General features: G+C 51.1%; 1 protein-coding gene across 3 annotated transcripts in view; it reads right to left on the bottom strand.

The window, feature by feature from the left end:
• fastkd2 (FAST kinase domains 2) overlaps positions 1-14766 on the bottom strand; it is a 53884-nt gene that overhangs the window by 16065 nt on the left and 23053 nt on the right. For all 3 annotated transcript variants that reach the window (XM_038787586.1, XM_038787587.1, XM_038787588.1), the window contains exons 7-8: positions 11634-11809; positions 8767-8930 (exon numbers count right to left, since the gene is read on the bottom strand). In XM_038787586.1, the coding sequence (XP_038643514.1) occupies positions 8767-8930; positions 11634-11809 (340 nt within the window). The remainder of the gene's footprint in view (positions 1-8766; positions 8931-11633; positions 11810-14766) is intronic.

The raw sequence follows: 14766 nt of genomic DNA on the forward strand, positions 1-14766 counted from the left end.
ATTAGCCCACTATACTAAACCAGCCCCAGAAACAATCATTATAAGCATGCATTTTTTTAAAAATTCATATTATTCAAACTTGTATCAAAGTAGGTTACAGCAAATAAATACCCCAGGAAGCAGTCTTCCCAACAATCAACTATACAGTTTGTACAGATTTTCCTCCTATTTCAGCACCCCCCCCACCAAACTTTGCAACGAACAGCTCCTCAAACACGGTCACAGACATCCCCCTCCTTTTCTCGAACTCCCCTGCTGAGCTCCTTAACTCATACTTTATCTTCTCTAACTGCAGGAAGTCGTACAGGTCACCCAACCATGCTGCTACCCCCGGTGGCGATGCCGACCGCCACTCCAGCAAAATTTGTCGCCGTGCAATCAGAGAGGCGAAGGCCATGACATCGGCCTTCCTCCTCTCCGTGAGCTCCGGCTTCTCTGAAACCCCAAATATCGTCACCAAAGGGTCCAGGTCCACTCTCTCCTCCACTATGCTGGCTAAGACCGCGACACTCCCGCCCAGAATCTTCCCAATTTTTCACAACCCCAAAACATGCGAGCATGATTCGCTGGCCCCCGCCCACACCTCTCTCACACATCTGCTACCCCCTGAAAGAACCCACTCATTCTTGTCCGAGTCATATGCACCCTGTGCTCCACCTTAAACTGTATCAGGCTCATCCTTGCACAAGAGGAGGTCCCGTTTACCCTTCGCAGTGCCTCACTCCATACTCCCCAATTGATCTCCATTCCCAACTCCGCTTCCCATTTCTCCTTGATCTTCACCACCCGCTCACCTCCCTGCTCCCCCAGCCACTTGTATATATCCCCAATTCTTCCCTCCCCTTTCACATCCGGAAGCAGCAGTCGCTCCAGCAGGATGTATCCCGGCAATCTAGGGAACCCCTTCCAGATCTTTTGTGCAAAGTCCCTAACCTGTAGATATCTGAACTCACTACCCCTCGGCAGCTCTACCCTCTCCTTTAGCTCCTCCAGACTGGCGAACCCTTCCTCCAAATACAAATCCCTCACCTTGACCAGCCCCACTTCCCTCCACCTCCTGTATACACTATCCATCCCCCCGGCTCAAACCCATGATTCTCGCATAGCGGCGTTAGCACCGACATCCCTTCCACCCTAAAATGCCTCCTCAGCTGATTCCATATCTTCACCGTGGACTGCACCACTAGGCTCCCCGAATACCGAGCCATTGGCAATGCTGCCGTCACCATAGCCCTCAAACTAGACCCCTTACATCCTAACCCAATCTCCCCCTTCTCCTTCCCACCACCGCCGCATCTTGTCCACATTCGCCGCCCAATAATAATGAAGCAAGTTTGGCAAAGCCAACCCCCCCCCACCGCTGCCACTGCCTCTGTAGCAGGGTCCTCCCCACCCTCGGCACCTTCCCCGCCCATACAAAGTCAGAGATGATTGTGTCCACTTTCCAAAAAAAGGCCTTTGCTATAAAGATCGGGAGAGCCTGAAAGATAAACAAGAACCTTGGCAGAATATTCATTCTCACCACTTGGACCCTCCCCGCCAATGTTAAGTACAGTGTATCCCATCTTTTCTATTTTAAAAATAATTTGTATTAAAATTTTCACAAAATATCAATAACAAAAAAGTACTAAGAAAAGAAAGAACAACCCCCCCCCGCGTATACAAAAAAGGAATAGATTAACGCCCGTCATTAACAATGAACAAATATACACGTCCCTTCAACCCAAAACAAAGAGACAACCCCGTTCCCTCCTCCCACCCGGCTTGCTGCTGCTGCTGGCCTTTTTCTACTGTTTCGCCAGGAAATCTAGGAATGGTTGCCACCTCCTGAAGAACCCCTGCACTGATCCCCTTAGGGCAAATTTCACCCTCTCCAATTTAATAAACCCGCCATATTATTGACCCAGACCTCCACGCTTGGGGGTCTCGCATCCTTCCACTGAAGAAGAATCCTCCGCCGGGCTACGAGGGACGCAAAGGCCGGAATGCCGGCCTCTTTCGCCTCCTGCACTCCCGGCTCCTCTGCAACCCCAAATATTGCGAACCCCCAGCCCGGTTTGACCCTGGATCCTACCACCCTCGACACCGTCCTCGCTTCACCCTTCCAAAATTCCCCCAGCGCTGGGAATGCCCAGAACATATGGACATGATTTGCTGGGCTCCCTGAGCACCTAATACGCCTCTCCTTGCTCCCAAAAAACCGGCTCATCCTTGTCCCGGTCATGTGAGCCCTATGCAGCACCTTAAACTGTATGAAGCTAAGCCTCGCACAAGAAGAGGAGGAGTTCACCCTTCCTGGGGCATCCGCCCACGTCCCCTCCTCAATCTCCTCACCCAGCTCCTCCTCCCATTTACCCTTCAGCTCCTCCACCGAGGCCTCGTCTACCTCCTGCATCACTTGGTACATTGCTGAGATCCTCCCCTCTCCAACCCACACCCCCGAGAGCACCCTGTCCTGGACCCCACGCGGCGGCAACAGAGGGAACTCCGCCACCTGCCGCCTGACAAACGCCCTTACCTGCATGTACCTAAAGATGTTCCCCGGGGGGAGCCCGAACTTCCCTTCCAGCTCATCCAGGCTCGCAAACTTCCCGTCTACAAACAGGTCCCCCAACCTCCTAACACCTGCCCTGTGCCAACTCAGGAACCCGCCATCAATTCTCCCCGGGATAAACCAGTGGTTCCCCCGTATCGGGGCCCCCACCTCCGTCTCCATTGCACCCAAATGTTTAGGGTAGCAGCCACCACCGGGCTCGTGGTATACCTCGTTGGAGGGATCGGCAGCGGCGCCGTTTCCAGCGCCTCCAGACTCGTGCCCACACAGGATGCCATCTCCATCCTCTTCCATGCCGCCCCTTCCCCGTCCATTATCCATTTACACACCATCGCTGCATTGGCAGCCCAGTAGTACCCACAGAGGCTGGGCAGCGCCAGCCCCCCGCTAGCCCTGCCCCGCTCCAGGAACACCCTTCTCACCCTCAGGGTCCCGTGCGCCCACACAAACCCCGTAATGCTCCTGTTAACCCACCTGCCTTCGGGATAAGGATGGGGAGGCACTGGAACAGGAACAGAAATCTCGGGAGCACCGTCATCTTGACTGATTGCACCCTACCTGCCAGAGACAGCGGCAGCATGTCCCACCTCTTAAACTCCTCCTCCATTTGCTCCACCAGCCTTGTGAGGTTAAGCTTATGCAAGGCCCCCCAGCTCCTGGCCACTTGGACCCCCAAGTACCTGAAGCTCCTCTCCGCCCTCTTTAGTGGGAGCCTCCCAATTCCCCCCTCCTGGTCCCCCGGGTGTACAACGAACAGCTCGCTCTTCCCCAAGTTGAGCTTGTACCCTGAGAAATCCCCAAATTCCCTGAGAATCCTCATCACCTCCGGAATTCCCCCCACTGGGTCCGCCACATACAACAATAGGTCATCCGCATAGAGCGACACTCGGTGTTCCTCCCCACCTCGCACCAGCCCCCTCCAGTTCCTCAACTCTCTCAGCGCCATGGCCAGGGGTTCAATTGCCAGCGCAAAAAGCAGGGGGGACAGTGGACACCCCTGCCTCGTCCCTCGGTATAACCAAAAATACTCCGACCTCCTCCTATTCGTGGCCACACTCGCCATTGGGGCCTCATATAACAGCCTCACCCACCTGACAAACCCATCCCCAAACCCAAACCCTTCCAGCACCTCCCACAAGTACCCCCACTCAACCCTATCAAAGGCCTTCTCCGCGTCCAACGCCACCACTATCTCCGCCTCCCCTTCTACCGCCGGCATCATTATAACATTCAAGAGCCTCCGTATGTTAGTATTCAGCTGCCTCCCCTTCACGAACCCCGTTTGATCCTCATGGATAACCTGAGGCACACAGTCCTCTATCCTCGTGGCTAAACTCTTCGCCAACAACTTGGCGTCTACATTTAAGAATGAAATCGGCCTGTATGACTCATACTACAGGGGATCCTTGTCCCGCTTAAGGATCAAGGAAATCAGCGCCCGAGACATCGACGGAGGCAGAGCCCCCCCTTCCCTTGCCTCGCTGAAGGTCCTAACCAACAGGGGGCCCAACAGGTCTGCATACATCTTATAGAATTCGACCGGGAACCCATCCGGCCCTGGCGCCTTCCCCGACTGCATGCTCCCTATCCCTTTGATCAGCTCCTCCAGCGCCCCCAGTCCCTCCACCTGTCCCTCTTCCACCCTCGGGAATCTCAGCCGGTCCAAAAAGCGCCCCATCCCCCCCTCCTCCGCTGAGGGTTCGGACCGATACAGTTCCTCATAAAAGTCCCTGAAGACCCCATTAATGTCTACACCCCTTCGCACCACATTCCCTCCCCTATCCTTAACTCCCCCGATCTCCCTGGCCGCATCCCACTTACGGAGCTGGTGCACCAGCATCCTGCTCGCCTTCTCCCCACATTCATACACCGCTCCCTGTGCCTTCCTCCACTGAGCTTCCGCCTTTCTGGTGGTCAACAAGTCGAACTCAGCCTGGAGACTACGCTGCTCCCTCAGCAATCCCTCCTCCGGAGCCTCCGTCCACCTTCACCATCTCCCCCACCAGTCTCTCCCTCTCTCTCTGCTCTCTCCTCTCCCTGTGGGCTCGAATGGAGATCAACTCCCCCCTAACCACCGCCTTCAGCGCCTCCCAGACCGCCCCCACTCGGACCTCCCCATTGTCATTGGCCTCCAGGTATCTCTCGATACATCCTCAAACCCGCCCGCCCACCTCCTCGTCCACCAGCAGCCCCACCTACAAGCGCCAAAGCGGGCGCTGGTCTCTCTCCTCCCCCATCTCGAGGTCCACCCAGTGCGGGGCATGGTCAGAAATAGCTATCGCCGAATACTCAGCATCCTCCACCCTCGCAATCAGCGCCCTACTCATAACGGAAAAATCAATCCGGGAATAGGCCTTATGCACATGGGAGAAGTATGAAAATTCCCTGGCCCTCGGCCTCGTAAACCTCCATGGATCCACCCCTCCCATCTGGTCCATAAACCCCCTCAACACCTTAGCCGCCGTTGGCCTCCTACCCGTCCTGGATCTGGATCGATCCAATGCCGGATCCAGCACCGTGTTAAAATCCCCCCCCCCCATTATCAGGCCCCCCCTCTCCAAATCTGGAATCCGGCCCAACATGCGCCGCATGAAACCTGCATCGTCCCAATTCGGGGCGTATACATTGACCAGCACCACCTGCTCCCCCTGTAGCTTGCTGCTTACCATCACATACCTCCCGCCGCTGTCTGCCACAACATTCGACGCCTCAAACGACACCCTCTTCCCCACCAGGATCGCCACCACCCCGATTTTCTGCATCCAGCCCAGAATGAAACACTTGGCCTACCCATCCCTTCCTCAATCTAATCTGATCCACCACCTTCAGGTGTGTCTCCTGAAGCATGGTCACATCCACCTTCAGCCCCTTCAGGTGCGCAAACACGTGGCCCGTTTGACCGGCCCATTCAGTCCCCTCACATTCCAGGTTATCAGCCGGATCAGGGGGCTACCTGCCCCCCTCCCCCGCTGACTAGCCATTACCCTTCCTCAGCCCGCCACGTTCCCGCGCCCCTATCTTAGCCCGACCCCCACGGCGGCAGACCCCCATCCCGACCTCCTCTACATGCTCCAGCTCCTTCTCGGCCATTCCAGCAGAAATCCGGAAACCCCCCCCCCCACCCCCAAGCTAGGACCCCCCCAGCTGCGTTGCTCCCTCCATTGCACTCCCGCAAGTCAGCTGACTCCTGCTGAGCCCGGCTACTCCCGCCACTTCTCCGACCGGTCCCAGCGTCCACCAGCAGGCTTTCCTCTTCTCCCTCCCGCTCTCAAGCGGGAAAAAGCCCGCGCTTCCCTGCTCCGGCCCTGCCCCCTTCAACCCTCAGCGTGGGAAAAAGCCCGCGCTTCCCTGCTCCGGCCCTGCCCCCTTCAACCCTCAGCGTGGGAAAAAGCCCGCGCTTCCACCTGCCCGACCCCACCTCCTCTAATGCAGCTCCCTTTACCGGCCCGGTCCCCTCGCGGGGCCCCAACCCCCCTTCACACCATCAGCCCCCCCCACACTGCAGGTCCGCCCCCCTCCTTGAGCCCATCCAACAAACCCAAGCAGAAAATAGTGCCCCACCCGCCCTGAAAACAACAAAGAACCAACATTAAACAGAGAACCCCCCCCCCTCAAAATATAACAGTTACATGCAGACCCCCGCACCCAACCCTCAGTTTGAGTCCAACTTCTCGGCCTGCACAAAGGCCCACGCCTCCTCCGGGGACTCAAAGTAAAAGTGTCGGTCCTTGTAGGTGACCCACAAACGCGCCGGCTGCAACATGCCGAACTTCACTCCTTTTCTGTGCAGCACCCCCTTCGTCCGGTTGTACCCGGCCCTCTCCTTTGCCACCGCCGCCTCCAGTCCTGGTAGATCTGTACCTCCGCGTTCTCCCACCTGCTCGTCCGCTCCTTCTTGGCCCACCTGAGCACACACTCCCGGTCAGCAAACCGGTGGAACCGCACCAGCACCGCCCGTGGCGGCTCATTAGGCTTGGGCCTTCTTGCCAATATTCTGTGGTCCCCCTCCAGCTCCAGGGGCCCCTGAAAGGATCCAGCTCCCATCAGCAAATTTAGCACGATGACCACATAGGCCCCATGTCTGACCCCTCCAGCCCTTCCGGCAGGCCTAGGATCCGCAGATTTTTCCGCCTCGACCGGTTCTCCATTTCCTCGAACCTCTCCTGCCATTTTTTATGGAGCGCCTCCACCTTCACCGCGAGGCCTAAGGTCTCGTCCTCTCTTTCGGAGGCCTTTTGTCGGATCTCTCGGATCGCCACCCCCTGGGCCATCTGGGTCTCCAGCAGCTTGTCAATTGAAGCCTTCAACGGCTCCAGCAGCTCTGCTTTAAGCTCCCTGAAGCAGCGCTGGAGAGTCTCCTGCTGCTCCTGCGCCCACTGCCTCCTGGTCTCCGCCCGCCGCCATCTTATGCTTCTTCCCTCGCTTCTGCTTTGGTGCTGCAACCACTTTCTTACTCGCCCTACTCCTGGTCCAGGCCATATACTGCTGGGGAAATGTTGCTGACTCCTTCCCACATCGGGAAACGTCGAAAAAGTACTGCTGGGGGCCCTAAAAAGAGCCCTAAAGTCAGTTCCTGGCGGGAGCTGCCGAACGTGCGGCTTGTCTCCGCATAGCCGCAACCGGAAGTCTGTATCCCATCTCTTAAGATCCTCCCTGGCCTCCTCCACCAGCTTCGTTAAGTTCCACTTATGGAGCCCCGTCTATTCCCTCGCTGACTGAAATCTCAAGTACCTAAACTAATCCCTCGCTACTGTAAATGGCACCCCTCTAAATTAGCCCGCTGTGCCAGCTCATTCACCGGGAATACCTCACTTTTCCCTACATTCAGCTTGTATCCCAAGAACCCCCCAAACCTCCCCAACAGGCCCATAATCCTTCCCATACTCTCCAACGGATCCGAAACAGACAGCAGGAGGTCATCGGCATAGAGCGACACCCGATGCTCCCTCTGTCCCCTCATTATCCCCTGCCACTCTGCTGACCCCGAGGGCCATCGCCAATGGCTCTATGGCCAGCGCAAACAGCAGCGGCGACAGCGGGCCCCCCTGCCTCGTACCCCTGTGTAAATCAAAGCTTCGTGAGCTCATATCATTCGTCCTCACCCTCGCTCTTGGCGCCACATACAGCAACCGCAACCAAGCCACAAATCTCGGCCCAAACCCAAACCTTCCCAAAACTTCAAACAAGTAACGCCACGCCACCCGATCAAATGCTTTCTCCCCGTCCATGGACACCACCACCTCCGGTACCAGAGCTCTCGACGGATTATTCACCACATTCAACAGCCGTCTTATATTACTCGCGAGCTGCCTGCCCCTCATGAAGCCTATTTGATCTTCTGCAACCACCCCAGGGACACAATCCTCCATCGTCAGAGTACTTGGTCATAGTCAGCGCCCTCAACCCTGCCCCCCCCCCCCCCCCCCCTCCCTCCAGCGTCCACCCAACCCCACACCACCTCTGCTTTTGCCACTCAACAGTAACATAATAGATTTGGGAGGCCGAAACCACCCCCCCCCCCCCCCCCCGCCGCCGCCCTCTCTGCAAGACCACCTTCCTAACGCTGGCTACTTTTACCCCCAAATAAACGAGGTGTCCATCTTGTCCACATCCTTAAAAAAATTACTTGGATAAAAGGACCGGCGGGAACTGAAACAAAGATCACAGTAGCACATTCATTTTAACCGCCTATACCAGGTCCGTAAATGACACAGGGAGGTTGTCCCACCTTGCCATGTTGGCCACCTGCACCCCCAAATGCCTGAAGTGGGTTGCCGCTCTGCGACATGGCAGCCCCCCCCCACACCCAGCTGGGACACCACCGGACTCCCCGCAGGAGAAACATACAAGATCCAAGCTGACAAGAGCAGGCAGTACACCTGATCTCACGCTTGATCGAAGCTAAAAAGGCCGAGTAGCGATCGAGCCTTTAGTGGGTGGGTGTGATGTCAGGAAGCACTCCTTCACACAAACAGTGGTGGAAATCTAGAACTCTCTCCCCTGCAAAGCTACTGAGGCTGGAGGGTCAACTGAAAATTTAAAAACAGAGATTGATAAATGTTCATTGGTAAGAATATTAATGGTTATGATAGCAACGTACGTAGGTGGAGTTAAAAGTTGCAAGTTCTAATTCAAGCTGGAGGGGCTAAATGGCCGACTCTTGTTCCTCACAATCCAAACGAATAGGAAAGAGTAAAGTGACAATCACTTACCTGCTGAACGAAGCTCACTCAGAATGTTATCCTGAAACAGTTGGTTGAGAGCAGCATGGGGATAGTGGCCCATCAGACAGAAAGAGTAAATCCCATGGAGAAGCTCCAGTGACGAGCACTTTGACAAATACAGCTCAAATGCATCACTTAAAGTTTGGAGAAATCTGGCAGAAGTGGGGAAGCGGGAAGGAAGGAGTAAAATAGAAACTCAATTAGTCTTCTAAACAATCAGAATGTTACGGTTGACAATGACCACAAGACAAGAGTTGAACATTATTATTTCCGCTCAGAGTTAATGCACTCTGATTGTTTTAGCTTCTCGCTCAGATTTCCCTGCATATTAGCTACAACTTATGTCACAGAAATAGGCCATGCTACCCAGCTGATCTATCCCCATAAGGTGAGGCTGTGACTGTATGGATATGTAACTGGCTAAGAGACAGTAGGTAGTGGAGGGCAGCTGGATTACAGGCTGGAGGTAAGTGTGCAGTGATGTTCCCCCAGAGATTTATGTTGGGGACTTTAAGGAGAAACTGTATCCAGTGGCAGAATACTTCTGCCCTTTATGGCTCAAAAGGGAACTGGTTAAATACTTGAAGGGGCAATATTTGCAGGGCTATGGGGAGAGCAAATATGGGAGTGAGACTAACTGGTTGATTGTAAGAGTCTGCATTGACATGATGGGCTGAATCGTTTTCTTTGGTTCTGTATAATTCTACGGTAAGGACTTTACAGCCCCTCCCACCCAGTGGGATATTATGGTCCCGCTGAAGTAAACGGTAATTTAACTGGCCCACCACATCCGCTGAGGGGAGACACACCAAAGCGGGGCCTTCAAATCCTGGCCCATGATTCCGTTCTATGGCTTGCCGCAGTTTAGGTTTCACATGAGCCTCCTCTCACTCTGTTCACTTTAAGTCACCCTGTTAGCATGCCTTTCAATTCTGTCATTATCTAGTTTCCCTCAAATCTATGCTATTTGCCTCAACTAATCCACATGGTGGCAAGTTTCACATTTTCATCACTCTCTGGAGAAAGAGGTTTCTGCTGATTTCCTGACAGTATTTATTAGTGACCATCATACACCAGATTGCCACATGAATTAGCTAGCATCAAATTCTACTTCATCAATTTTGATATAAATGTGACCAAATGCAGCATCTTGTCCATGGGGCTTTATTTTTTCGGCTTTCTTTTCTTAATAGTACATTCAGGGTTTAAATAAGATTAATGTAAAATATTACAACCATGCCTGGTTGGTTCAAAACATATGCATTGATCAGAGATAAATGCCCAGGTTCCACATTCTTAATGTTGATTTTAATGAGATTTTAATGGGTTACAATCAGACAACATTGGCCAAAATGTCTATTGCAAGTATCAGGGATACGTAAAGCATTTAATTTTTAAAATTACAACCTTGCTTGCTTTGTTCAAAGAACTTTTACAACTAGACAACAATTGGATTGTAGGGTTATTTTGTGCTTAATGAGGTTCCATGAAGAGCAGTGAACTAAATTACAAGATGGTCTTTCTTTATGATATTTGTTGAGGGATAAATAATAGCCCGAGTACCAGGGAGAAGTATTCTGCTCTTCTTCATAATAGTGCCATGAGATCTCTAACACCGACATGAGTGCAGATTAACCATCTCACCCAAAAGACATCAATACAGGCAGTGCGCCTCTCAATGCTGTACTGAAGTATCTGCTTAGATTACATGCTGCAGGAGTGGAACTTGAACGTTTAAGTGTCTGACTCTAAATACCATCAACGGAGCTGTGAGAATTGTGCCGCATCCTTTCTTACTAAGACGGTGGTGTAGTGGTAATGTCACTGGAGTAGTAAACTAGAGGCTCAGGCCAATGTTCTCTGGACACAGGTTTAGATCCCACCATAACGGCTTTTCAATCATAAAAGTCGACAGTTCACAGCTAATCCCAGTTCTGGTGACCATGAAACAATTGTCTTTAAAAACTCATCTGGTTCACTAATCTCCTTTAGGGAAGGAAATTGCTATCCTTACCTGGTCTGGCCTATATGTGACTACCAGATCCATAGTAATGTGGTTGACATTTAACTGCCCGCTAAAAGAACCAAGCAAGCCTTTCATATTCATAGATTCATATTCATGCTCATAGAATCTCTAGTGCTGAAGGAGGCCATTCAGCCCATCGAGCCTGCACCTACCCCCCGAAAGAGCACCCGACCCAGGCCCACTGAGCCGCCCTAACCCTGCAACTCCAGTTAACTTGCACACCTTTGGACTTGAAGGAGCAATTAAGCATGGCCAATCCACCTAACCTACCCATCTTTGGACTGTGGGAGGAAACTGGAGCACCCGCAGGGAACCCACGCAGACATGGGGAGCGCAAGCAAACTCCACACAGACAGTCACACAAGGCTCAAATCGAACCCGGTGCCTGATGCTGTGAGCAAAAGTGCTAACCATTGTGCCACCATGCCGCCAAACTCAGTTGAAGGGCAATTAGAGGTGGGCAGCAAACACTGACCTTGCCAGCAACGACCACATCTCCATGAAATTATTTTAAAAAGCAATCTACAGACCCTGACATAACACCAAGAAAACGTCAGTGACACAGCATGCTTTCAGCTGCAAGCAATTCTCTCCCTAAACCTCTCTCCTTAAGTTGTTCCTCAAAACTCTTTGAGCAGGCTTTTGGTCACCTGCCCTCACGTTGCCTAATGTGGCTCGATGTCAAATTCTGTCTGATGACATATCCGCAAAGTGCCTTGGGACATTTTGGTATATTAAAGGTGCTGTGGAAATGCAAGCTGCTGGGACATTAAACCCAAGTAACACTGGAACAGTTGTGAGATGAAGCACTAACAGGATTGAGACTTACTGCTCCTTCAAATTCTCATCTAGTCGATGGTTCAGCAGGGAGTACACGTGAAGAACTGACAGCACATCTTTCAAAGTCAAGGATTCAGACCTTGCCAGCACAATCTGCGCAAACGCGTTCATCAACTTGGTGTGTTGAAAGCCGAGATCCGCGAACAGCACGAGGAAGAGAATGATCTAGTAGAGAGAAGAGTAAAATAATGGCACATGCTACCAATGAATGATATTCTGGAACAGTGTTCCACTTGTGGTACAAGCCAGTTATCACTGATTAATTGTTAACTGAAGATCACACGGCACTACCCCACCAAACACTTTGAGTGAAGTATATTACGGCTAAGTATACCACGGACAGTAAGGCTCCCTCAGCACTGGCATAGCAATTTGTCACTGTCAGGAGGATTCCTACTCTGCTGCACAGTCTGCGACAGGAGTATTCAACCAGGGGTACGTGAGAAAATTTCAAGGCGAAAGCAATAGAGGTGGAGTAAAGGGGCTATTAAAGTCACTGTCCCCAAAGAATTCGCAATGGTTCCACTTGCTAGATCCAAACTGCCCCCTCATCCCTGACAGAGATGCTGCCTTAGCCTAGCCCACACTGCACCATCAAATCTGAGCCACACGGTTTGTGGGGTGGGGGTGGCAGCCTGCCCTGTATCTCCCTATCTCACTCTTGACCCTCCCACCCCACACCTTCCCTGGTTGTTGTGTCAAGCATTAATTTAAAAATGTACATCAAAGGGGATGGGCCAGTTTAAAACCACCCCCAACTGCAACGCCCCAAGCCTAAATAGAAAAGGGGGAAAGGGCTGAAAAGTGCTGCTCCAACTCAGTTTCACACTAAATAAGTGAAACATGTTTAATTGTATAACTAATTGTTATACAATACATATATGTTCTATTCTTGGCAGTGTACTAACAGTGCTTTGAAGAAAAATAACTGTACATTTGTACTGTGCATGACCCAACTTAAAGTTATGGTCAATATTGTAAAGAACACAAAGTGTAGTACTGTGCATAGGAACAGAAGGAGGCCATTCAGACCTTTGAACCTGCTTCACCATTCAATTAGATTATGGTTGATCTGTACTTCAACTCATTTACTATCTTTGATCCTTTGCTATTCTTGCCTAACAAAAGCTCGGTCACAGTCTTGAAAATGCCAAATGTCGACCTGTGAGGGAGGTAGTGGATCTTTGCACTATGTTTATAGTTGTTTGTATTGGTTTACTGTTACGGTTATTAAATCACAAATGCCTTAATAAAATATTTTACAAAAAAAAAAAAGAAAATGCCAAATGTCTCAGCATCTTCAACCTGTTGGGGACAGTGGGTTCCTGATCCGGTTACAATTTGTGTTAAGAAGTGCTTTCTACATCACCCCTAATGACCTAGTCTAATGCTATGGTTATGCCCTCTTGTTCCCAAACTGAGCAGGTATTTGTAATCATAGAATTTTTACAGTGCAGAAGGAGGCCATTCGGCCCATCGAGTCTGCACCGGCTCTTGGAAAGAGCACCCTACCCAAGGTCAACACCTCCACCCTACCCCCATAACCCAGTAACCCCACCCAACACTAAGGGCAATTTTGGACACTAAGGGCAATTTATCATGGCCAATCTACCTAACCTGCACATCTTTGGACTGTAGGAGGAAACCGGAGCACCCGGAGAAAACCCACACACACACGGGGAGGATGTGCAGACTCCGCACAGACAGTGACCCAAGCCGTAATCGAACCTAGGACCCTGGAGCTGTGAAGCGATTGTGCTATCCACAATGCTACCGTGCTGCCACATTTCTCTCCATCTAAACTAGCAAATCCATTTAACATTTTAAATGCCTCAGATCCCCCTTCAATCTCCTATACTCAAGGGATTGCTGGCCAAATTTAGATACGCTCTTATCATAATTGAATTCCCTGTGTCCTGGTATTATACAAACATGAGGCGGTATAGGATTGGGGGGGGGGGGGGGGGGGCACGGCACAATGTATTTAGAGGAGGACCGGGGGGGGGGGGGGGGGGGGGGGGGTGTAGAATTTAATGTTGTATAAACTCAGGTCTCAGTTCAACATCAACAGACAATTCTCCTCGGGGAGAACGGTAAACATCTGGAACAGTAAACAGGTGTCTGTCTTGGTGGGTATGCACTAATTCACTGAATTCTTTCGAGCAAGAGCGAGACCCAGATCAGTCTGGGTGCAGAGATGACCTTGTACAAGAGAGGGACACTGAATAACGTTATTCAGGTCCAGAGTGGTCTCTGGATTAGCTGTGATCATGTAAGGGCATCAGAAGGAAATTTCTTCAATTTCCCACCGTTGGCCTGGGTTCACCTCTCACCGGAGATGACACGGATGGAGTAGGGAGTGTATATATTGGGATGGACATGGCATCACAGTTATGTGTGACTAGCAGGATGGATACATCGAATCCTTTTCTCTGCATAGTTTTTCACCTGAAGATGCATCAAGAAAATGGATTTAATAGGCATTCAATCTATGTAGAAATACTGTCCTACTTCACATCGGTACAACACTACTAATTTTCCAACAGATTGCTGCTTTCCCACAGACGACAAGGAGAAGGCAGAGTATGGGAAGGAAAGGAAGATCGCATCATTAATGAGTGGCTAGCTTGGACCAAGACAATAGTGAGAGTGAGACACTGTCAGAGGAGAATCAATACCTAATCAAGTACAATCCCTGAAAAAGGCGCAGGGAGAATAAGTTAAACTCAGAATTAATTGCCCTCTTTTTGTGATCTGGGGATTGTCAGAGTTAGGAGATTGAGGGAGAATTGTAGAGACAATGTGAATTAAATTATTTTTAAAACTGCTACACCACCAGGGGGAGCACATATGCAGATGCAGTGCCGTGTCAGGCTGTTCAAAGTTAGAGGTGCATTTAAGTACAGTCTGCTCTCTGTCATTGAATTTTATTTATTTTTTTGCAAGTTGATGTCTTATAATTGTCTCTGTTACGAACAAAATCAATTACTTAAAAAGAATTGCAACTACTGAGAGCAACCATTTTAAAAGTCAGGGTCTTGTAATGGTAAAAATTAAATGTTTTTCTCCCCAGTAACCTATTAGCTTGGGTGAGATCCAGTCTTGGAAACCAAAACTATATG

This window comes from Scyliorhinus canicula, chromosome 2, assembly GCF_902713615.1.
Source record: "Scyliorhinus canicula chromosome 2, sScyCan1.1, whole genome shotgun sequence".
NCBI lineage: Eukaryota > Metazoa > Chordata > Chondrichthyes > Carcharhiniformes > Scyliorhinidae > Scyliorhinus > Scyliorhinus canicula.